The 24,332-nt window shown below is 34.6% G+C and overlaps 1 protein-coding gene and 1 long non-coding RNA gene across 4 annotated transcripts in view; both read right to left on the minus strand.

Moving 5' to 3' along the window:
• Positions 1 to 24,332, minus strand: part of LOC309624477 — a 249,491-nt gene that overhangs the window by 156,158 nt on the left and 69,001 nt on the right. The window lies entirely within an intron of this gene.
• Positions 1 to 24,332, minus strand: part of IL6ST (interleukin 6 cytokine family signal transducer) — a 49,029-nt gene that overhangs the window by 12,801 nt on the left and 11,896 nt on the right. For 2 of the 3 annotated variants that reach the window (XM_082382232.1, XM_082382233.1), the window contains 12 exons: positions 21,779 to 21,857; positions 15,835 to 16,140; positions 14,810 to 14,930; positions 10,745 to 10,911; positions 10,041 to 10,195; positions 8,074 to 8,233; positions 6,030 to 6,112; positions 4,815 to 5,025; positions 4,047 to 4,229; positions 2,156 to 2,257; positions 1,822 to 1,968; positions 1,410 to 1,550 (listed from right to left, as the gene is read on the minus strand). In XM_082382232.1, coding sequence (XP_082238358.1) covers positions 1,410 to 1,550; positions 1,822 to 1,968; positions 2,156 to 2,257; positions 4,047 to 4,229; positions 4,815 to 5,025; positions 6,030 to 6,112; positions 8,074 to 8,233; positions 10,041 to 10,195; positions 10,745 to 10,911; positions 14,810 to 14,930; positions 15,835 to 16,140; positions 21,779 to 21,842 — 1,840 coding nt within the window. In that variant the 5' untranslated portion in view covers positions 21,843 to 21,857. Of the gene's footprint in view, positions 1 to 1,409; positions 1,551 to 1,821; positions 1,969 to 2,155; positions 2,258 to 4,046; positions 4,230 to 4,814; positions 5,026 to 6,029; positions 6,113 to 8,073; positions 8,234 to 10,040; positions 10,196 to 10,744; positions 10,912 to 14,809; positions 14,931 to 15,834; positions 16,141 to 21,735; positions 21,858 to 24,332 lie in introns of those variants that run through there. The other variant, XM_082382234.1, reaches the window with a different exon arrangement.

Raw genomic sequence — 24,332 nt, forward strand, 5'->3', positions numbered from 1 at the left:
TACTTTTGGATGGCGGGGGAAACCTGTATTTGTTACATATATATTCTACAAACATGTCACCACAAATCTTATCCCATAGACTATATTCATTATTGGCCATCACAGCAAAGCTCAGGATCTTTTAATATCTATCTTATGTAGTCACTTATCTACTTATTTGCTCACTCAGCAATCATTCAACCAATGAGGAATATGGTTGAATGATTTATTTATTTATATGATAAATAGCTTATTATTTATCATTCACTGTCTTGGTGCTTGGGTGTGGGTGTTACAAATACAATTACAATAAAATAAGGTAATTTCTATAATGATTCAAAATGTAGTAGATACAGGAAAGAATGCAGTTTAAGTCTGCTTTAGGGAGGCTACAGGAATAGCCAAAACAAGAAAAGGTACAGGGCCACGTACTGGGAAAAGACAAAAAGGTGGGGAAAATGATGAGAAGTTTAGGGTCAAAGAAAGAGATTATGAAAGCACATGCACAAGCAGTCATTAGAAGGCACGATCTACTGGACTTGATACTTGGTTTATGTAAGTGAAAAAGATATGAAGAAACTTACTACAATTGCACCTAAATTTCTGGCTTTGGCAAAGAGTTGTGGCATGGAACAAAGAAAGAAAAATGTATTTGGGAAGGGAAGAGAGGATGGCTGAAGTCATAGGCAGGGAATCTGAATAGGCAAATAAGAAAACAGTGCCAAGAACAGAGCTCTGGAGAATATAAAACATTTAAAAGAGCAGAAAAGGAGACCAAGAAGAAAGTACCAGACAGGGAGGAGACTCAGGAGAGTGCTATTAGAAAAACAAACAAAGGGAAGGGACAGTTTCAAGGATGAACAGGCCAACAGGGTCATATGCTGGGAAGCGCAGGAAAAAAAAGATGACTACAAAGCATGCATTGGATAGGACAACTAAGGGGTCTTCTATGAGTGACACTAGAGAGGTTTCAGTGGAGTGGTGGGTTGGAAGCCTGGTTTCAGCAGGTTAAATAAAGACTGAGCTGGAGGTATGGAAATGAGACCGCAAGGGTGGACTAGTCTTTATAGCAACCTGCCCATAAGAGGAAGAACAAGAGAAGAAAGACCACATCCAACTTTTGCCAGTGAAAAAGTGACCCCATTTAGAAAGATATACAAATTCTTTTGGGATTTACAGAGTACAAGTGAAATCAGTCAGAGACAATTAAAGAAACAACAAAAAAGTAAGGAAAAAATTTTCTGTAGTTTAAAGACATAACCAAAACCAGATAAACAACAATATAAAAATCATAATTTATGAACACTTCATTTATATGAATCCAAAGATGCACTTTAAACAAAATTTTAGCATATAAATTAAGCCCATTTTTAGTCTGATTAAATTTTAAAAAGAAAAAAAAAGAAAGATCAAACATCACTATTTCTTACCAAACTTTGGTGTAGTAAAAGTGAATTCTGGACCATCCTTTCCACCTTCGTCTGTATATGCTGCCATTCGTACCATATACAAAGTGTCACTAGTCAAAGAGGACAGTGTATATTCTGTGTGGGAAGAATCCACATTCACAGCTGGAAGAAATCAATAAGTGTGCTTTATTCAACTACTCCTGCTTGGTTTGGCCTATATTTGACATTGTGAATGTATTAAAACATATTTTACTAGAAAACAATGTTTCTTTAATAGGACCATGAAAGCAACCATAAAGCATATTCTCAGGTATCTCTTTTCTGAAGATAATATGCTATACTAAGATGTATAACACAATAAGGTGAGACAAATTAGTATTTAAAAGCTTAAGAAAAAACACCTGATTCTTAATAGCTGATATAGTTTTATTACCAGTTTCATTTCCAATGATGGTTCTATAAAATATAGTATAATTTCTGATAAATCCGTTCTGCACATCAACAGGAAGTTGGTCCCACTCTAAGACAGCTTCATTTTTCCCCACTTTTTTTGTCCGGACAGTAGGTCCTTTGGAAGGTGCTGAAACAGAATAGGGTATTTACCAACTGAAAATCATTAGAATTTAGTAAATCATTAAGACTTCGTAAAATTTCATTATCATGAAATTATTTGAACATAATAAGACATATCCTTATTTAAAAGGGATAAAATGTCTTTGTTAGTTAAAAAACTCAACATTTTTCAAAGAAAGTAGGTCTGGACTTACGAGCTTGTTTAAGGTATGCCTTTATAGACTCGGGGGTTCCTGGTCCATCAGCATACACTGGAGTGACTGTTATCAAATAACATTTGCTCTCTGCTAGGTTTCCTGAAGTAAGAATAGTGGATTAAGCATTTTTTTCCGTATAGTGAAAAAAACCTAATTAATTCCATTACTTACTTTTACATTATAATTTCACGACCACTGAACTTTCTTTTATTTTCATTCATTTTTTAAAATTGAAATACTGTTGATGTACAACATATTTCAGGTATACTAAATAATAATTTGACGTCTGCATACATTATGAAATTATTACCACTGAACTTTCCTTTTTTTAAAGTAAGCATTGCCTTTTGTGTACTGGATTCAAGCTTAACAGAATAAAACTGTTTGAAAATAAAAGGTTACTTTTATTGCCAATACAGTGAATAAAAAATATTTATACTGTCAATAAAAGTAATGATTGCATTTATATTCAGGATTTATAAAACACTGATCTCAAATTATCCTGGGTCTTCCTTAGAGTTTGGCAGTTTTTGTACATTTTACCTACTTCTCTGAGAACTGCCTAAGTGCAAGATGTCACTAATCAGAGCTAGGGAAAGCGCTAATGGCTGTGGTTTGTCAGGTGACTGGGAAAACAAGAATTAGTGTTATTTCTCCCAGAAAGTAACATCATTTTAAAAGAAAAAATTATCTTAAATGTTTCCTTTATTTATACTCTCTCCAAATTAACAAAGCAATCTATCTATCCCTTCAGCATGCAATAGCAAAAAATTTCTTTTTGTTATACTGAAGTTTATACTTTCAACAAGAATTACATTTCCTTAACTATTATGCATGAAGTGACATATGCTTTTTTGATTTCTTAAAGAGAGTAATTTTCTTGATGATTCAATATTATCAAGAAGATAATCTTTGTATATTCTGCTGTAATACAGTGATGTTTTATCAGGCCTACTGAGCTATGTGGGGATACCTGCATAACGTGAAGGTCTCCAGAGCCTACGGTATGCTATAGTAAAAGTTCCTGTTGTCCAGTTATTATCAATCTATCTCCTCTCTAGCTCCACCTTGCTTTTATTTGGATAAGGTTGATAAACTAGACAACCAGGATTAGTAAAACTATATATTAAATAATAGGTTAATGAGGGCCAAACAGCCTATGTTATGAATAAAGCTCATTAACCTTATGGCTATATATAAAGATATATGGTATATCTTTGTTAACATGTTTTCTCTGATTAATCATATTATTTGTAGCTGAATTCTAATGGTTATCCTTCTTTACACACATACAAACTGAATGCTCTGTTTTCTCTTTAAAGTTGTTGTATCACTTGATAAGTAGTATCTTACAATGAAAGCAACCCATTTTGGAGCTCTATAATACATTACTTTCTGTCCTTCATTAGTACTTGCAGTTTAAAAGACAAGGAAATCTAAGTTCTAGTTCTGCTTCGCTTCTTCAACAGCTATAAGAAGTTAACAAGCCATCTAGATGCTCAGGGAAAATATTTTCTCATTAAAGAATGAGGGAATTGAATCAGGTACAGAGATACTATTAGCAACAGAGGTTGGATTATCTTGTATTTCTCTTACTTTACAGTTTTGTGAACATTCCTTTGATGATCAAAACAATAGTGGAATTATTACAAGAAGATAGTATTAACCCCACTTAGTCCATAAACAGACCCTGCAGTTTAGAGAGGTTAAGTGTGACTTGCTGAGAGTCACAAATCTAGTACACAAGACGTAACTAGTAACTATGATAAACTGGATATCTTTTCAATGGACCACAAAGCCTACAAAGCAGAAAAGAATATGTAAAAGAAAAATCTGTCTAAAGAGCTAGAAAAAGGACAGCAACTTAAATGTTTGTAGCCAGGTATACCTCTTAAATAGGTGCGATGTACAGTACCGTCTTCTTGTTGCCAGTCTGGGACACAGGGCGATTTATCTGATAACACACACCACTCAAGTACATATCTGTTTACAGATTCATTTGGAGCAGTCCATTCTACCCAAAGCACATTATCTTTGGGAAATGCTTTAAGATCCGTTATGGGGTGAGTAGCTTTAAAACAAAGTTTGAATACTGATATGACAAATGAACATTAAAAATTTGATATTCCAGTATTTTACATTCATTTCCATAACCATGTGATCTATCTTGCTATCACATTTTTGTAGCATATAATATTAACATGTATTTACATGAATAAAAGCACTTTATTATAATTTACACGTAAAGTAAAGAGTCAACTTATTTTGGAACTTAAATTCTTCCTTTCCCAAAGTTCTTCAAGTGTTTTGTGTACGTAAGTTGCAATGTTTTTCTTCTTTGAAAGCTACAGATAAAGCTATAGAAAAACAGTATATTTAAGTCATATACATATAAAGTTCCTAAAACCTTAAAAATATATTTAAAAAAAGATAAATAATCAGAAAATGCTTAAATGAATTAAGTAGCTTACTGCAAAGTTTAAGTAAGCCACAAAATGATGGACCAGGTTTGGCTGCTGACCGACTTCTAAAAATATGATCACCGTTGATACTGAGGAGACAGTCTTAGAATACTTACATTTTTTTACAGGAGCCCTGTCCATACCTAACTACCCTTTCCCATTCATAAGTCAGCCTCCATCTCAGGGACACAAACCTTGAAAGTCCCAGGCAGGGATAGTTAAAACAGATGCATCTGATTTGCCAACCAGATTTCTTGCTGTCAGAGTTGCTATGTAGCGATCATTTGTGAGGTTTACTGTCAGTTTTGTGTCGTTAACTGTGTAATTTTGTAAACGTGATTTCCATCTTGTGAGAGTCACTTCATAATCCAAGATTTTTCCATTGGCTTCAAAATGAGGCAATGTCTATAATAAAATAATTTATTTTAAAAATGTATTTCATAAATCTTGAATAAAGTTAATCAGTTTTTCTTCATGTTCACAAATTCTGCTATTATGTCAAATCTCTAAATATTTAATTGGAAGGGACTGGCAACCTTACTTTGAACTCACTACTGAAGTAAAACTACTACACACTGAATGAAGACTGACTTCAAAAAGCATGACGTCAACTACGAGGGAAAGCACCATTCTGTTAGCCTTTCGTTCTCTACACAATTCTGCACTGTGGCTATGCTGGCCTAAATTATTTTATGTCTTGAGTATTTTTCTTTCTACCTTATTTTAGTATGATCCACTCATGAACATTTATGGAGTGCACAACAACTTTATTTCCTATTACCAGCATATACTTTGATTACCCAAAACATTGATTAATTATTTTCTATGAGGCACTGAGGAAAGTTTGGTAAAAAACAAGGCTGCTAGGACTTCCCTGGTGGTGCAGTGGTTAAGAATCCGCCTGCCAATGCAGGGGACACGGGTTTGAGCCCTTGTCCGGGAAAGATCCCACATGTTGTGGAGCAACTAAGCCCATGCGCCACAACTACTGAGCCCACCTGCCACAATTACTGAAGCCCGTGCACCTGGAGCCTGTGTTCTGCAACAAGAGAAGCCACCGCAATGAAAAGCCCACGCACCACAACAAAGAGTAGCTCCCGCTCACTGCAACTAGAGAAAAGCCTGTGCACAGCAACGAAGACCCAATGCAGCCAAAAATAAATAAATTTATAAAAAAAAAAACACAAGGCCCCTCTTCTCATAGAACTTTCACGGAACTATGCTGAAATATCTATGAGGTATCACCTGTAGTTTAGGAACCTGACTTTTTTATAGTATATATAAAGCTTTGTGTTTCTATTTATTAAAAATAGTTATCAAATAGATATCAAAAATTAAGCTCCACTCATAACACCATATAAAATATATTTATATGAGATAAAAGAATATAAATAGGCAATTTTTTTTACCTTCCATATGAGTTGTACAGATCTACAGCCATGAGTATGAGATGGCTCTATCTTATACCAGAAGCTTGGTGCCTTGGATGGTCCTAAAGAGATGACATAAACTTTTTATTATAACAATAAAATAAAATCCTAGAAGTTATTCTCTTACTTTGTTCTTAATATTCTTGCCCTCCAATCATATGGTGTCTCTAACTCTTTCTTTATACCAGCCTTTTCCCATCCCAGCATGATATGCCTGGGTCTTCCTTTAGTCAGGGTGATAGCTTGATGATTTAGATTACATTGAAACTCTTTTGTAATCTTAAAATTTTAAAGGTACAAATATATCCTAAGCAATAACCAAAGATGTATCACTATTTCTTATTGCTAAAAATCAAACTGAAAAATCATATTTAAATACATGCTTAAAACCCCTAAATGCATACATTTAAGAATAGAAGACAAAATTAATGGAGTTAAATGTAGTATAAGTTTACTACTTTATGTTGGATGAGTCAATGTAATGGGATATTATAAAAATGAATTCACAGGATTGTTGTAATAATCACCAACCATGTGAAAAAGCACTTTACAAAACATCAAATGCTGATAATTAGGTTTTAAAAATTCAAAATTTTTATCAATATAATTGCAAAATATGGTATTCAACAGAATAAAAAAGGATCTGAATAAAATCTAAGCAGTGATGTGCTGATCATGAAGAGGTAATTACAGTTGACAAAACAGAGAAAAGAGGAAAGGCAGACCAGGAAGGCTGGGGAAAAAGCTGCTGGTACAGGAGTTCAAATAGATATATACATGAGTACAGTGCAGCACCCCGAAAGAATAAAGAACATGAAGTTATAAAGGAAATTTTATGGGCTGGAAATGGTTCCTAATATAAAGAGGACCTAGAAACTTCTTTCACTAATTTGAAGAAAAGCATAATCCAATGGTTCATAACTTTTTGGACACCAGATATCTCTTTGATTTGACAAGGTTATGTACCATCGCTCCAGAAAATTCACACAAGTACTAACCACGATATTTTGTCAACATTTTGAAGTAGTTCAAGAACTCCCCCAAACTGACCCAAGTACTTTTAAAGGCCCTAAGAATATCAGTTTAAGAATTCCTGACCAAGACAAAGGGATCTGATCGAGGATTCCCAAACCAGCAATAGTAGGATTACTTTATTTCCTGGCATTTATCAAAATGAGAGAAAATTCTTGGTGGAGAAAGGTACTTTACTTTTCTGACTTTGACATTCTCAATTCATGTAACTCTCATGAAACCTCTGGAAGAGCTCCATGGAAGTGAAGGGATACAGGTGGTAGGGAAGGTTTTAAAGCCATGGATGCTGCCACTGACACCTAAAGAGGGTGACCATGATAGGAAAATGTTCCGAAAAAAAAATAAAAAAACAACAAAAAAACTATATGCCATAGGATTATTTCTTGATGGCTACAGAAGAAATTAACATTAGCTGCTTTGGGGAAGGAATTTTATTTTACATTGTGTATCCTTTTATGCCTTTTGGATTCTACACTATATACACTGTATTATCATGAGAAAGAAAGGGAAAATGAAAATAAACCAACCAACCAAAATGCCAGGATGCTTTTCCAGGGGCTTATTAAGTACTGATAAAAAAAAAAAAAAGAATAAAAACTATAGTACAAATATCTTTTTGATAGTGAGGGTCTAAAGCACATTTTGCTAGATAGTGTGATTTTTAACGATTCAGGATATGATTCTAGTTAGAGATATTTCTGGACTCCTCTCCTTTAATAAAATGTTCTGCATTTACAAACCGTTAAGTTAATGGTTTTCTCATGGTATCTAAGACACTATTCCATAATTTTCTTTAATTAGGTATCAAAAAGATTTGTACTATCAATAATTTATATTAGATTTTATACTTGATATCCTTTAAAAAGTGTAAAATATCAGTTTGAATAAAATGATCACAAAATAAGAAGCAATGAGATCTATATTATTAAAACCAGACATAATTTATAGTCAGAATTCCAATGCTTTTTTCTTCATATACTTATTTACTTACTATCTTCATATGTGATCCCACTCGCTTCTTCACTCCAGTCACTCCAAAATCCTTTACCATCTTCCTTCATACAACGAATCCTAAACACATATTCTGTAAAAGGTTTAAGGTCCTGGACAGTGAATGAAGATCGGGTAGATGCTGTATCTTCAGGAGGAATCTGAAAACAAAGCAAATTGACCAAAAAAAAAACCCAAAGGTATTTATTATAGGTCTTCTAAACTGCCTAAGATTTTAAAAGCTAATTAATGAAATAAGACTAATAACTAATGAAAGAAGACTAATTTGACTCAAGCTCTGGAGAGAAATAAATGCAAGTGAATAAGCAGTCAAAATCAGTAAAGAAGTTAATAGGTTTGGGAAATACAGAAACATCTATTACTAAACCTTTCATCCTCTCTTTTCTTTATTTCTTTCTTCTATGCTCTTATAACACTCAGGGTCTCAGCAGGAAAAAGATGGAAATTCCAATTAGAATTTAATTCAAGGAGGGTTTACTATAGGAAGTATGGGCAGAGTGTCGGGAAACCTTAGATAGTATAGGCAGTACTCTGGGGATTCTAGGTGCTACCACCTTTAGACCCAAAGGGATGAGGGGCGGTACCAGAAACTGGAAGAACAGGGACACAAAGGGTTAACTTGAGAGGAGCAGTGACCTCAGGTTGAGACAGGAAAGCTCCAGGGAGGAAGCAGGGAAAATAAATATGCTCATCTCACTTTTCTCTCTCCTCTCTCTTGTCAGGACCCCTCCTCCCATTAGCTAGGAACTCACTAGGAAACTAGAGAGAACCAATAGATAAAATCCATACAGGTCAGCATCTCAAGACAAAGAGTAGGGTGGAGAAGGGTAGAGTGTAGATCTAGATAGGCAAAAGGAAGATATCCAGTCCAATTAAGAAAAACAAAAGCTATCTTTGTAGATAAACTTGGTTTTCAGGAAATAAAGACACAGATAAATAACAGGTTTTTTTCTACCACTCTGAGATTTCAACATTGAATACCAAATAGGTGTCGAGTCTTTTTTGTACCAATGAATTAAGATTCTATGATATTAAAAAATATTTTGAAGGACTTCTGGTATGTATCCTCTCTGTACAATCCTCATGTACAACATGAAGCATTAATCCATTTTGGTTTGTTGCTTTTTCTGATTGTATTCTGAGCCCTTTAGATAAGTGGAATGCAGGACAGCAGTAGGAAGGTCATGGGCTCAATTCCCTTCTAAGCTCATTATTGCAACCAGAGAAACAAAGCAAAACCATTCTGTTAGTGATAAATGGAGTTACAACAAAGAATAGTATGGGGAGCTCAATGCTATGATGATAGCCTTTTGAAAAGCTCCAAGTACTTCTTTTGCTGATAGCATCATCTTTGGGTACACTGTCCTTTTCCTTTTTGGTTTTACAATCCCTTCCTCATGGGTTAGCAAACTTTCTATAAAGGGCTAGATTGTAAACATTTTAGGCTGTGGGCCAGATGGTCTCTGTTGCAACTACTCAACTCTTTCTATGTAGCACAAAAACCGTCAGAGACCATATGTAAACAAATGTGTGTGGCTGTGTTCCAAGAAAACTTTATTTACAAAAACAGATGACAGGCTGAATTTGGCCAGCAGATGTCGTTTGCTAACTCCTGCTCTACCTTATCTGCATAATCTCTTCATTTTTACTCCTCTACTTAATCTACTTCCTGTTATTTGTGGTCCTTTCACCTCTTGTCAAAAATGCTATTCCCTATCATCCTGCATCACTTCCATATTTCACTTAAAAGCTACTGTATTGAGCAAAACTGTATTTTCTATCTGGATGTCTTCCTGTTGGTCCTTGCTTGAGATACAGGTCTAGAAGAGGTGTCAAGCAAAATACTTCACATAACCAGAAACTTAAGACATTCAGAAAATGATTGGGATTTTTAGGTTAGTGGGTTGCAAGAAAGACTATTTGAATAAACAGTAACTTTCAATTTACCTGGTTCCAAGTTGAGGCATCTCTGGTCCTATATTGAATGTTATATTTCAGTCTTATAAAACTTTTAATACTTGAGTTGATCCATGTCAATTTTAAAATACTAGACAGTTCCTCTGAGTTGCTGACTGATAAATTATGTGGTGGATTGGGCTTCACTGAAGAATAAAATAGATCCAATAGATTATAACTTCTTATACAAAGTCAAATATACTCCTTATATTTTATTTCACAGTATTCTTTTATTCTCACCAAATGAAATAATTTCTCTAAAAGCAATGCTATGCCATACTATTATAATGGAAAGGAAAGGCTCCTAAAGAAACTCTAGTTTTTTTCCTTGTCAGCTTATTACGTTTGTTAATCTTTTCAGGTTCCGATATTAAAAGATAGTTAAGTATTTATGATATATGAAATTAAAAAAAAAAATAAAAATGGAACATGTATATTATGATTACAATGCTATAAAATGTTTGATATTTGGACAAATACCAGAAGATAATAGTCAAAGTGAAAACAGCTGTGAGTGTGTTGGATTATGGATATTCTTCTTTTTCCAAATTATTTTTAATGTTGTTGATAAAGTGAATTTGTAAAAGTCACTAAGATAATAAAATAAATGCTTATTTCTACGTTAATTAAACTTAAAACTAATTTATAAACCACTGTGTATTCTAATAAATTCTCAAATTTAGGTTTACAACTACCTTTATCTACAGGATCAAAATTGATATGATCTGAGGTAACCTTCCCAAGAGCATTCTCTGCTTCTACCCAGACTTCAATGTTGACAAAATACACAGGAGAATAATCAACAGTGCATGAGGTGCGGGTGTCACGTTTTGCTTTACAATCATCAAACTTCTCTGTTGCCCTAAATACAAAAATGGTAGAATCAGTCATTAAAAATAGATTTGAAAAAATTAGAGTGAAAAAGGTTACTTGAAAAGAGTTTGATGAGACCCAGATTATTATAGCTTAGAATAAAAAAGTTAATTCCAATAAGTTTAGAATAAACTGTTGAACACTAAAAACAAAATTTGTTAAAAGTTCACTTGTTTTTCTTTAAAACTGAGTTTGATCTATATCTTAAAACACAAAATTATTTTCAAAATTTTACTCCGAAAATATCACATTTAGAACGTTATGCTCTATCCCCATTGACCTTTCTCTAAAAATTATTCACTTCCTGTGATATTAGTACTGTTTCTTTCCTCTCCTGAAACAGAATCTTTACTGTACCAGCAATGTCTTTCTTTAAGCACAGTATGCTTTCTCAAAGCACAGTATGCTAGGAGGTGATAGGGTAGGGATAAGAATTTCTATCACCCCAGAAAATTCCTTCAATCCCTTTCCAGTCAAACCCTGGCAACCACTTTCTGATTTCTATCACCACAGAAAATTTCAAGTGATGTGACTATATTTACTCACATATGTTTAAATTATTATCAATTAAGAATATTTATATATATACTTGATATTTTTTAAAATAGAAGGATAAATCAAAACCAAACCAAAACAGGTAACTTCTAGAGCAGCGGTCCCCAACCTTTCTGGCACCAGGGACCAGTTTCGTGGAAGACAATTTTTCCACAAACCGGGGGTGGGGGGGTGGTGGTTTCAGGATGACTCAAGCACATTACATTTATTGTGCACTTTATTTCTATTATTATTACATTTATAATGAAATAATTATACAACTGGAGCCCTGAGCTTATTTTCACTTGCCACTCACTGACAGGGTTTTGATATGAGTCTGCAAGCAACTGATTTATTATGGTCTCTGGGCAGGCAAACCTCTCTGCTAATGATAATCTGTATTTGCAGCCACTCCCCAGCACTAGCATCACCGCCTCAGCTCCACCTCAGATCATCAGGCATTAGATTCTCGTAAGGAGCTCGCAACCTAGATCCCTCACATGTGCAGTTCACAGTAGGATTTGCGCAACCTAGATCCCTCACATGTGCAGTTCACAGTAGGATTTGCGCTCCTATGAGAATCTAATTCTGCCGCTCATCTGACAGGAGGCGGAGCTCAGGCAGTAATGCGAGTGAAGGGGAGCAGCTGTAAATACAGATGAAGCTTCGCTCGCTTGCCTGCTGCTCACCTCCTGCTGTGCGGCCCGGCTCCTAACAGGCCACAGACCCCGGGGTTGGGGACCCCTGCTCTAGAGGGAGGGAGGGAGGACATAAGGTAAAGGACACAGGGAACAGAGACCTCTGTGAACACATCTTGTCTTAGAAATTTGTGTGGGTTAATTTATTATTTTACACAATGAAGAAAATTCTTAAAAACCGAAAGCAAAATGAAACATGAATTCTTGTATTGAGTTGGTGGTGTAACATACAGAAAGGAACTATTTCAAGTAACTCTAAAAGAGTAACTTAATTATGTCCTTAGTGAGAGAAAAAACAATCTTAAAATTCTTTTTAGTAATCACATTGTTGGTGCTAATATTGGAATTGTTACTCTGTAGCTGTTTTGTTTACTGTGGAATAAAGCAAATGAATAATTATGTTGGTGTTGCTGGGAACTAAGGTTTTCAGCATAGAAGAAAGGTGATGTAGATGTTAGATAGATGAATTAAGTAAAAACCTATAGTCTGGATTTTAAATTGGAAACACCAGTATGAGTTCATGATGTATTTTATCTGAAAAACATTCTTAGCTCTTTCCACTGAAAAAGCCTAGAAACAACAACCCAGTAGCAATGAGATTCCCAACACCCAGACTGTAGTCTCTAAATAGTACTTCACACTAACTGGAACCATGACTACTTAGGAAATGGTTGATATTAAGATGAACCTGGAACATCATGTCACTTCAGAAATCAGGAAGCTATCAAAGACTAATGAAGCTGTGTCAAAAGGATGAGCCAATTTGAAAAGTTCCCACTAACCAAAGATGGGACGATTTAAGTTTAAGAAGAATAATAACTGTAATGGATTAAAACACATCAAATATGTTTAAATATGAATCCATAATGAGGAGAAAAACCCCTTTGGAGGATGGTACGGAACCAACTTATAAAACTGGTTAATAAAGGGAAAATATTAACACCATTTTGCTTCTCTTATATGAACTGTACCTCAGGGTAACTAATAGTTGATGGAGAAAAGCTTTCTTTAAGTATTTCGGGTGAAAAAAAAAAAGAAGAAAAGGATAGAATACCATTATTTTGTACCTCATATATAAATAATGATCACTGATGAATGCTCAAACCTTTAAGTGAAAAACTAATGGGAAACAACATGGTTAAATTTCAAAAACATTCTGCTGAGTCATTAATTCTTTCACAAAAAGAGCACATACTTTATGATTCCATTTATATGACATTCTGGAACAGGCAAAAGTCTATAGGGAAGAAATGAGACAAGTAGTCGCCTTGTGGAATGTGGTGAAATAGGGTGGTGGTTGGGATTGACTGGGAAGGGGCATGAGGGTGTAATAGTAATGTTCTATATCTTGATAGGGGTTTAAGTTACACAGATGTATATGCACTAGTCAAAACTCACTGAATAATAAACTTAAGATATGTAAGTATATCTTGAGAGAAAAACAAATTTTCTTTTTTCTTTTTTGGCCACACCATGCAGCTTGCAGGATCTTAGTTCCCCGACCAGGGATCGAACCTGCGCCCCCTGCAGTGGAAGCGCGGAGTCTAACCGCTGGACTGCCAGGGAAATCCCAAGAGATACTGATACATAAATTTTACCTAAAAACAAAAACGTTCCTGTTTTTGTAAACATCTAGTTAATTAATCTAATTAATGGTGTAAATGCTGACATGATTAAGGGTGAAGTATATAAATGTCTGTAACTCACTTTGAAATGCATTAAAAAAAGAGATTGGTAGATGGAGACAAGGATGCACAGATAAACAGGTATGTAATAAAGCAAATACGGTAAAATGTTAATTGTAGAATCTAGGTAATGAGTATGTATAAACGTTCACTGTAAAATTCTTTCAACTTTTCTTTATGTTTGAAAAAAAACTAACGGGGAATTTTATAATACCCGAAACCATTGCTTAAACTTAGCATAAGAAAAACAAATATTACGTGGTTGTTCCTAATGGAAGTACACATCACTCCTATGAATTATTTTTGAAATAAAAAAGAAAAAGAAATTAAACCCAAATCTGATTAAGAGTCTAGATCTAATGGCAAGTTTTAGGAAATAAAGGGACAGAGGAATGTATTAAATAATGTGTAACCATTATTTTAACAACTGAATTGCAAAGAGAAAGAAGAGAGAGGTGGAAACTATGGCTAAGAGAGACAAGCCATATGAATTGGCAATATATGGTGATTATTTACATCTTGAACAAATGTAAAAATACATACATATATCTATGAGACAACCAGGCAAATCTGAACACTGATTAAAAATGTGACAATATGAAAGTATTTTCAATTTCATTTGGGTATGTCGTCATGTTTTTAAAAAAAGTGTCCTTATCTTTTAGATAGATGTACTAAAATATTTATGGATATGACGATATGATGTCTAGATTCTCTTTAGAACGATCTGGGGCGGGGTATATATAAAATAAGACTGGTCATGAGCGGATCATTATTGAAGCTGGACGATGAGCACATGAGGATTTCTTATACAATTCTTTCTACTTTCATGTTTCAGATGTTCTAAAATAAAAAGTTAAATAAAATGTTTAAAACTTTGCATTTAGTATTACTACTTGACAAAATAAAAATTCTAGCACCAAAGGCTAACTTAATAAATTCAATGCATAACAAATTTAAAATAACTTGCCATTCAGATTTTAAAGTGTAGTTTGTTTCCAGGTGCGTTTCCCTTCCAGGATCCCACTGACACATCATTTTCTTTCCTTCATTCACAATGCAACTCAAATTTTTAGGTTTTTCTGGAGGCACTAAAAGGGAGAAATTAGCAATTTTCAAAAAGCTTTATATTCACAAATAACATGCAATTTATATACTACTCTAGACATTTAAAACAACCTAAATTAGATAGAGAAAAACAAACCCAAGAAAAAAGGACATAATGAAAGACTGGTGACTAAAAAATTAATTTCTTTTCTATTTAAATTCAAATCTTTTAGATAGTAACATACATTTTCTATCATAATTATCATTAATAGGTATGTTTCAAATTAATTTTCTACACAAAATCAACTTTCATTTATAGCTGGATAGCATTATCAACTGACTTCTCCATTAAATGTATTTTAAAATAATATTTGAATGTTAGGAAGAGGCAATTAAATAGAAGCAAAAATGATTCATTTATATTTCTCTCCCTATTGCCTTCCCAAACTCTGCTGGAGGAAAAGCAAATGCCAAAATTACAGTTTTAGGTGATCCACAAATTTGGTATCCATTCTTGGATCATACTAAGTTTACTTATTTGCCTCAACACGGAAGAAGGACTCTCTCCAGTATTTATTCACCTTCTTCAGGTAGTTGATTTACACTGCATTTTCTCAGCAACTAAGGGAAATTGAAACTTACTATGAATACAGTCACAGATTTCAATTCAACATTTTTTGGGAGTGTCTAATGTCAAAATAATTTTCCAGAAAACTGACAGATACTTGGCTTTCAGGAAAAATATAAAACTTGTGTTACTCTTTAGGTTTTTTGTACATTTGTAATGCAAATGCAGTTCTACTTCTAAGCTCATTGAAAAAAAAAATGTCCAAAACTCACAGAGCTGACAGTTTCTGCATTTCATAAAGACCAATAGACAACAGACATTAAAGTTGTAATTCAACAGTAATGACAAAGTCTGAAATAAGAAAAAAGTAAAACACTTACGGCCTGAAATTATTCTGATTCCATAAACATTCTGATCAATCTGTCCAAATGTACGAATGTTGCAAGTGAGTTGAATATTTAATAAAGATATATCTGTAAACGTGACACTAGATGCTGTTCTGTTTATGACAGTATATTGTTCAAAAGGAACAATAACATGGTTTGTTTTCCAGAAAATGTAATTAGCATTCACATGAAAATAATCCATACATTTTTCCTTTAGCACACAAACTGCTGTGAAATTAGAACCAAGTTGTACAACTGAAGATTCAGGGTGGATATGACCACATGGATCTAGAAGTTCTCCTGAAAAGGAACAATAACAGAAAATATAAAAATGGACTGAATTTTTCTGGTACAAAATGATATTCTGTATCAATGTAGTTCCTCAATCTTCATTAAAATATCTCTAAAGACACAAAAAAAGAAGAAACTGTGAAAACTGTGAAACTTAATATGATCAGAATTTAATGTCTAAATTTGTAAAGAAATAAATTTTATATGGCAGATGGAGCTGGATTTAAAAAAAAAAAACCTATGCAAGCTTCAGCCCTTTTTATAATATTTTAACTTTGTTTAGGAAACAGTTTGCCTGCAGCATGATTCATATTTGCTCTGCCCCCAATCCTGTTCCTTGATTCAGACCCAGCGTCTAAATTAGACTCTCCAGAAGACAGGCAGTGGTCTCTGCTCTTCGCCAGTCCTGAATTCCTTTGGAGGCGCAAACGGGGGCATGGAAAGATAGTCTACATTGTTCATATATCAAAATCAGACAAAAAGGAAAGAGCAAGGGAGCAGTAAAAAACAGAAAGACTAGAATAAGATGGCCAAATACATTGGTTTTCACAGTAAGTATATGGGATAAAATCTCATATTAAAAAACAAAAAATCAAATTGTATAAAAAAATAAAATACAACCATATGCTTCACCTATCACCTACTCCATGTTGATGACATCTAAACCCCTGTCTCTCTGGCTCTAACTTCCTGAGTTTTCAATGGCTTATAAGACATCCACCTGAGATATTCTGTAAGTACTTTAAAATGAATATGTCTAAAGCTATATGCTTCATAGTCCCTTCCAAATTTATTCTCTCTTATTCTTATTCTCTACCTCTGCTAACAACACCACTCCCATCCAGCCATCTAGGCAGGATAACCTTGTAGTCCCCTCTCTCTAATTAGCCTCCTCCCCTGAGTCTTCTGTATTCTTAGTATGTATATCAACCTCTTCTCATCAACCCTATTTTGGCTGCTGGTGCTTAGGCCATCATATTATACCACAGTCTGACCTCCTTCTAGTTTATCTTACATACAGCTGCCTGAGTTACTGTTCAAAACTGAATATGCCATTTCCCTATTTTAAATTATTTAATGGCTATCTATTACGATCAAAATAAAATTCTCAAATATTTGGCATGATTCTATTCTCTTTCTCTATTCTCACTGTCTAGAAACTTAAGGCAGCTTTCTCTGGTGAATCCCATTTACCAATGGGATTTGGAGTTCTGAGCTTCAATTTCTTCACTTGGAAAATGAAGTTAATAATGGCTATCTTTTTTTTTAAAATTTATTTTTATTTATTTATTTATTTTTAACATCTTTATTGGAGTATAATTGCTTTACAATGGTGTGTTAGTTTCTGCTTTATAACAAAGTGAATCAGTTATACATATACATATGTTCTCATATCTCTTCCCTCTTGCGTCTCCCTCCCTCCCACCCTCCCTAATAATGGCTATCTTGAAAAGATTTCTGAGATTAGAAATTAGTTATGTAAAGAACCTACTACAATGCCTGGTATTCAACAGGCCTCCAATAAATGGTAGCCTATCATCATTACTACTACTCTCCAGAGACAAGTAATCTAGTCACATTGATGGGGTCTGGAAGGGTCTCTTAGAGGTGACTGGTTCTAGCAGTTAAGGTAAAAGACATACAGAATCAGAGAATTACGAAACTGAGAAAAACCTTGGAGATCATTTACTTCAACCCTTTATTTTATAGAGAACACTGAGATACTTTTACCGAGTCAACCTCAAGTATCAGGCAGATTCTTCCAATTCCCAACTTGGTCCCAAGTTAGACTGCACAAAGGATAAAACTACTTTAAAAGCTAAACAATTATCTTCTTATCCATATCTCTCATAAAACCCATAAGGCCCAGAGTCAGAATGTTTATTTCTTTGTTTCAAAACCTATGATGTGGCCTATTTACATGACCTTGCCATTATTTATACATGTCTATGGCAAGTCCCAGTGCACAAACTACTCTAAATTTCTATCTTGTGGCATACTAAAAAGTTACCTTGTGATACTGAGCCAGTCCTTAAAACTCCCTTGACCTTACTTTATTCCTTAGTAAAATCCCTCCTGTTTTGCTTTCTCTATAATATTTAGAGGGAACAGTACCTATGAAATATACTTCAGAGTACTAAAGAATGTTAAGACATAACCAGAGACTAAATAACAATGTTTAATCACATAGAATAAGAGAAATACTAGAAATGGGCAAATGTTCCAGTTTTCAAAGTGAAACACAGGCTCACTGAAACCACCCCATACCAAACTAAACCCATTTTTATAGGACTACTAGGCTATTTGAGATCAAATTTTAAAAAGAGAGTATTTTAATTTAAATAAAGGTATTTAATAAAGTTAGTTGGGATATTCATGTAGACAAGATGAAGAACTGTGGATTAGAATATACTATAACAGATATTAGGGGCTTTCCTTGTGGTGCAGTGGTTAAGAATCCGCCTGCCACTGCAGGGGACACGGGTTCGAGCCCTAGTCCAGGAAGATCCCACGTCGAGAAGCAACTAAGCCCATGCACCACAACTACTGAGCCTGCGCTCTAAAGCCCATGCGCCACAACTACTGAAGCCCGTGCACCTTAGAGCCCGTGCTCCACAACAAGAGAAGCCACCACAATGAGAAGCCCATGCACCGCAATGAAGAGTAGCCCCTGCTTGCTGCATCTAGAGAAAGCCCGTACGCAACGAAGACCCAACGAGGTCAAAAATAAAATAAATAAAATAAATAAATTTATTTTAAAAAACAAAACAAAAACAAAACAGATATTAGAATGAACATTATGAAACTGCTGATATTTAGCTATTCTTGGTCTACAAAAACAGAAATTTCATAGCTTCAAACTAATAGATTTTTAATTGGTCGATTACTCATACATAAAAAAATCACTGACTAAAAATGTCAATGAGAGAGAGACTTAAGTAGTATGCTGAAGTGCCTGCCCTCAGTCCTTGGGGCAGACTGTATTTTCCAAAGAAGGTCATACCTATATATGTATCCCATTGCACATGCTCATCTTACAAAGTGACTGATACTCCTTCTACAAAGAAATGGGGTCTGTATTCCCCTCCTGTCCTCAGATCTGTAAGGGTGCTTATGCCTGCTCCAGCCAACAGAGTGTGCTAAGTGACTTCCAAGGCTAGATCATCAAAAAAATACAACTTCTGACTAGCTCTCTTTTTCTCTTGGGACATTTGCCCTTGGAACCCAGCCACATGCAAGGAAGCCAAGGGCACGTGGAGAGACCATGTGTGGTGTTCTGGCCAAGAGCCCCAGCAAAGCCCTCAGTCTACAGCCAGCATCAACACCAGACATATAAGTAAATGAGCCTTCAGATGATTCCAGCCCCCAATCTTTGAATATTTTAGCTGAGGACCCAGACATCAGAGCAAAGAAGAATCAGTCTGACTGTGCCTGTCTGTATTCCTGACCCACATAAACCATGAGAAATAATAAGTAATGTCATTTTAAGGCATGAAGTTTTAGAGTAATCTGTGTGGCAGCAATAGATAATGTAGTCCTGTTATTTTCAACATTTTTATCAACAACTTGGGGGAAAACAGAGAGAGAGACAGAGAGACAGACACACACACACATTTATCAAATCAGCAAAGGACAAGACTATAATGGATTGCCAACAATTTGGATGATAACATTAGGATTCAAAATTATGTTGAAAGATTAGACTGATAGGCTAATGGATTTTGCAAGAGAGAAAATTATCTATTTAGGTTGATAAGAAATAAATATAGAGTGAGGGAGAAATGGCTTAAAAGGTAACTCATGTGAAAATGATCTGAGAGGGCTTCCCTGGTGGCACCGTGGTTAAGAATCCGCCTGCCAATGCAGGGGACACAGGTTCGAGCCCTGGTCTGGGAAGATCCCACATGCCGCAGAGCAACTAAGCCCGTGCGCCACAACTACTGAGCCTGCGCTCTAGAGCCCACGAGCCGCAACTACTGAGCCTGTGTGCCACAGCTACTGAAGCCTGTGTGCCTAGAGCCCATGCTCCGCAACAAGAGAAGCCACCGCAATGAGAAGCCCACACACTGCAACAAAGAGTAGTCCCCGCTTGCTGCAACTAGAGAAAGCCCACGTGCAGCAACAAACACCCAACGTAGCCCAAAATAAATCAAATTAAAAAAAAAAAGATGTGAGAATTTTCACTGACTGGTAGGTAGCTTAACATGAAACTATGGTGTATCTTAGCGGGCAAAAAACTATTATTTTTTTAAACTACTATTTATTGCTTTAATAAAAATGATGTTCAGATCAAAGTAAGTAATAAAATCACTATACTCAGACCATGTCTAGTTCTGATACATTTATTTTTTTCTTAAGTGCATTTTATTCAATAATAATTATAAAATAATAAATATATTATTACTATCCTTTTTATAATTCTTACTATGGGCCAGGCACTGCCCAAATGCCTTCTGTGTATTAACTCATTTAATTCTCACAATAACCCTAGGAGTTAGGGACCGTTATTATCCCCATCTTACAGATCAGGAAACAGACATAGATTAAGTGACCGGCTAAAGTTTCATAGTCGGTTAAGTAGGAGAGGTGGGATGGTATTATATTTTAAATATGATATGGGAAACTAAGAGAAGAGTCAGGAGGGTAATCAGCACATATAGATTGGAAGCCAAGTCCTATAAAAGAATAATTAGGATAATTAGGTAAATTTAGTTTGGGGAAGAGAGGGGTTATAGACACAGGAAAGCAGTCCTTCAATACTTGAAGAGTTGAACATGGGAAAGGAAAGTGGGCCTACTACAGAAGGATTTCTAGGATTAATGAGAAAAAGTTACAAGGAAGAAAATTTGGGTTCAAGACTAAGGAAAGACTTAAATAAGGAAAGATTTCAACATAAGGTTTATATCATTTCAACTGTTTAAAAAGAGGCTGCATTCTTGAACTTGAAGAGGGTTTGACTTAGAGCAGTGTTTCTCAAACTATCTGTGGTGAAGGATCAGTTTAGGTTTTCTTCTCCCAATCTTTCACAAACTTATACTTTTGTTTTATATTAATGTTCAATGGGACAAGTCCACTGATCACATGCTTGGATGTCATGGCTATGTCAAATTGTTAAAAGAGATTCTAAACATTTACTCTTAATTTCTGTACTCATCTCGCTGTGGACCAATAACCACCAGTTCTCAGACAGGCTGTGGCCTAGTATGAGCAGTACTGCTCTAGGCGACCTCTTCATTCTGTTATCACAATCACACTGCTGCTCAGTGACACCTTTGGAGTGAAGGTTAAGGAGGGAAGTGCTAAAAGTTAACAAATTTCCTATTTCTTTATTTATAAAAACAAACAAAAAAACCCCTTTTTTCCTTCTCTACGTTAAAGTTACTGTTAGTATAGCTAAACAGGATTTAGGATTACTGAGTAATTGAGTGTTTCAACTCAAATTATACAAATTATAATTTATCAAGAGTATTTTTACTTCTTAAATTCATTTTTAAGACAACATCATTCTCTCAATAATGATCCTAGAAAGAATAAATATATAAGCATAATTATTTAATTATTCAACATAAGCTTAATTATGTAATTATACAAAAATACACAAACCTAATTTGTGGGGTTGGGAGGTAGGATATTTCATGAACCTTACCTACAGATTCAGTGGTGAGGGAAATAAACAAGGCTTGCACTATCCAAGTTTGCAACGTCAACATCTTGCATAGATATTTCTGTAAAAGACACATGTAATATTATTTTAAATATTTTTACTCTTACTACACATAATAAATTCAGACACAATTTCTAAAGCTCTTTTGTTTCCACTGTATAGCTGTTTTCTAAAAGGTGGTAAAATTCTTATAAGAACGCAGAAAACAAGTTTAAGTCTTCAGAATATTTTTATTTATTCCCACTAAAGTTATGGCTACATAAAATATTACTGGGAAACATAATTTATACTTTAAGGTTAATTAAAAGAGCAATTCTGTTTCTGTATTATGAAGTCTTGCACTATTAGTAAATACTCTGAGACTGAGAGCTTCACAGAGACAAAATTCTACATGGCAAAACCCAGCATTAGCAACTTCAAAAGATAATCGACAAAATGGGGAAAAGAGTTTGTAATTCATAGCCTGACCAAAAATATCTCCTGACATATGAAGAATGCCTACAAAACACTAAAAAAATTCCAACACCTCATCTTGCCTGTTTAGAAGAAAACAGGCAAGATGAGTTGAACAGGCAGTTTACAGAGAGGGAAATACAAGTAACTCAAACATATGAAATGATACTTTCAACCTCACTCATAGTAAGATGCAAATTAAAACAACCCAGATAGGAATGCAAGGTGATACAGACACTTTGGAAAACAATTTGGCAGTTCTTTACTAAGTTAAAAGCACATGATAAGCCTCAGCATTGACACCGACAATTATATCAAGTTCAAAAACAGGCTAACTTAATCTATGGGGATAGGTCAGAATAGTGGTTCTCTTTTGGAGGGAAGGTGGTGGGAGGACAGAAGGGAGCATTCTGGGATACTGAACATGAGCTGTACACTTATGATTTGTGAACTTTATTGTATATAAGTTGTAGTTAGTAAAAATAATAAAACAAACAAAACTATTGCAATATCATTCTCACCTTGAATACTGGCAAAAACATAAAAATTAAAGTTATCAGCAGTGTTATGAGAATATGACATAAAGGCATTCTCATACACTGCCAGTTATAGTGTAAACTGGCATAACCTTCCCATCAAACTGTACACCTAAAACTATGAATTTTATTGTTTGTAAATAAGACCTCAATTAAAAACAAAAACCCTACCCAGACAAGGTGTATGGCCAATTTTGCGCTATCAGTCAAAATTAAAGTATGTGTACATTTGAATCTAATGATTCTACTTCTAGTATGTTATCCTATGAATATGAGCAAAACAACACATGTACAAGGTTATTCACTACAGCATTCTTTTTAATAGTAAAAGGCTGAAGCAACCTAAATGTTCACGAATAGGGGACTAGGTAAATTATGGCATATCCAAACACAGTATACATGTAGTCATTAAAAAAATGTACAGATATAGAATCATATCTAAAATACATTGCTAAGGTACAGAACAGTATATTTGTTATTTATGGGCAAAAACACAACAAAAAAGGCAAAACATATACTCATTTCCTTATATGTGCATAAAACATCTCTAGAAGGATAAAAATTCAAATACTGGCTGCCACTGGCTGTTTGAGACACTAGAGTGGGAGGGAGACTCTACAGTGTGCTCTTTGTACCTTTTCCAATGTTGTACCCTGTGGCTTCAGTATTTAGAAAATAGAAAATAAATATAATTTAAATAAAAAATACTTAATGTGTATCTCTCCAAGATAAAACTACTAACTTCTTGATGAGGGCTTCATAGTACTACGCTTGAAACATAGTATCATTTTACTACTAACTTCTTGATGAGGGCTTCATAGTACTACGCTTGAAACATAGTATCATTTTACTACTAACTTCTTGATGAGGGCTTCATAGTACTACACTTGAAACATAGTATCATTTTACAAAATATAAATACTTTTATACTCCCTAACCAGGTAACAGTCACTCTATAACAAAATAATTTGATAATGAATTGTTTAGACTGTCTCAGGTAGAGCTATAAAAGAACTAAGTTGCAGGATCCATTTTCCTCCACCTGTTTTATTCCTTACTTCCCAACTTTAAATAGTCTCAGAGTAGAAAAATCTACCACATCATTCAACTGTTCATCAAAACAACAGAACAGAAAAATATCTGAGCATGTTGGTAGAGTGGTATGTGGTCATGTCATCCTGACCACCTACCCTAGCAAGTACCTTGTTCACACTGTAGAGAGGTTTCTTCATAGTTCTGAAAACTGGCAATCTTTCTATTTATGTACTATAGTCTTATAACAAAACTCTGAAACAAGAAGTCCCATGAAAGTATTTACGATTACTTCAAAGCAATTTGATTTATATGAGCAGTGCCATGAAACACAAGTAAAAGGAAAACAGGCAAAGGTAGGTTTCGCATTTTAACAGTTAGAAAGTAATGTTTCCTAATTTTTAAAGGATTGTCATTGAAATGTGATAAAGGAACATCTATTAAGGAACTTGATGTCATAGTCCAAACCTAAGAGATGGAGACACAGTAGTACTGATACTATCTAAAATATTATA

This window comes from Balaenoptera borealis, assembly GCF_965194805.1.
Source record: "Balaenoptera borealis genome assembly, chromosome: 2".
Lineage (NCBI taxonomy): Eukaryota > Metazoa > Chordata > Mammalia > Artiodactyla > Balaenopteridae > Balaenoptera > Balaenoptera borealis.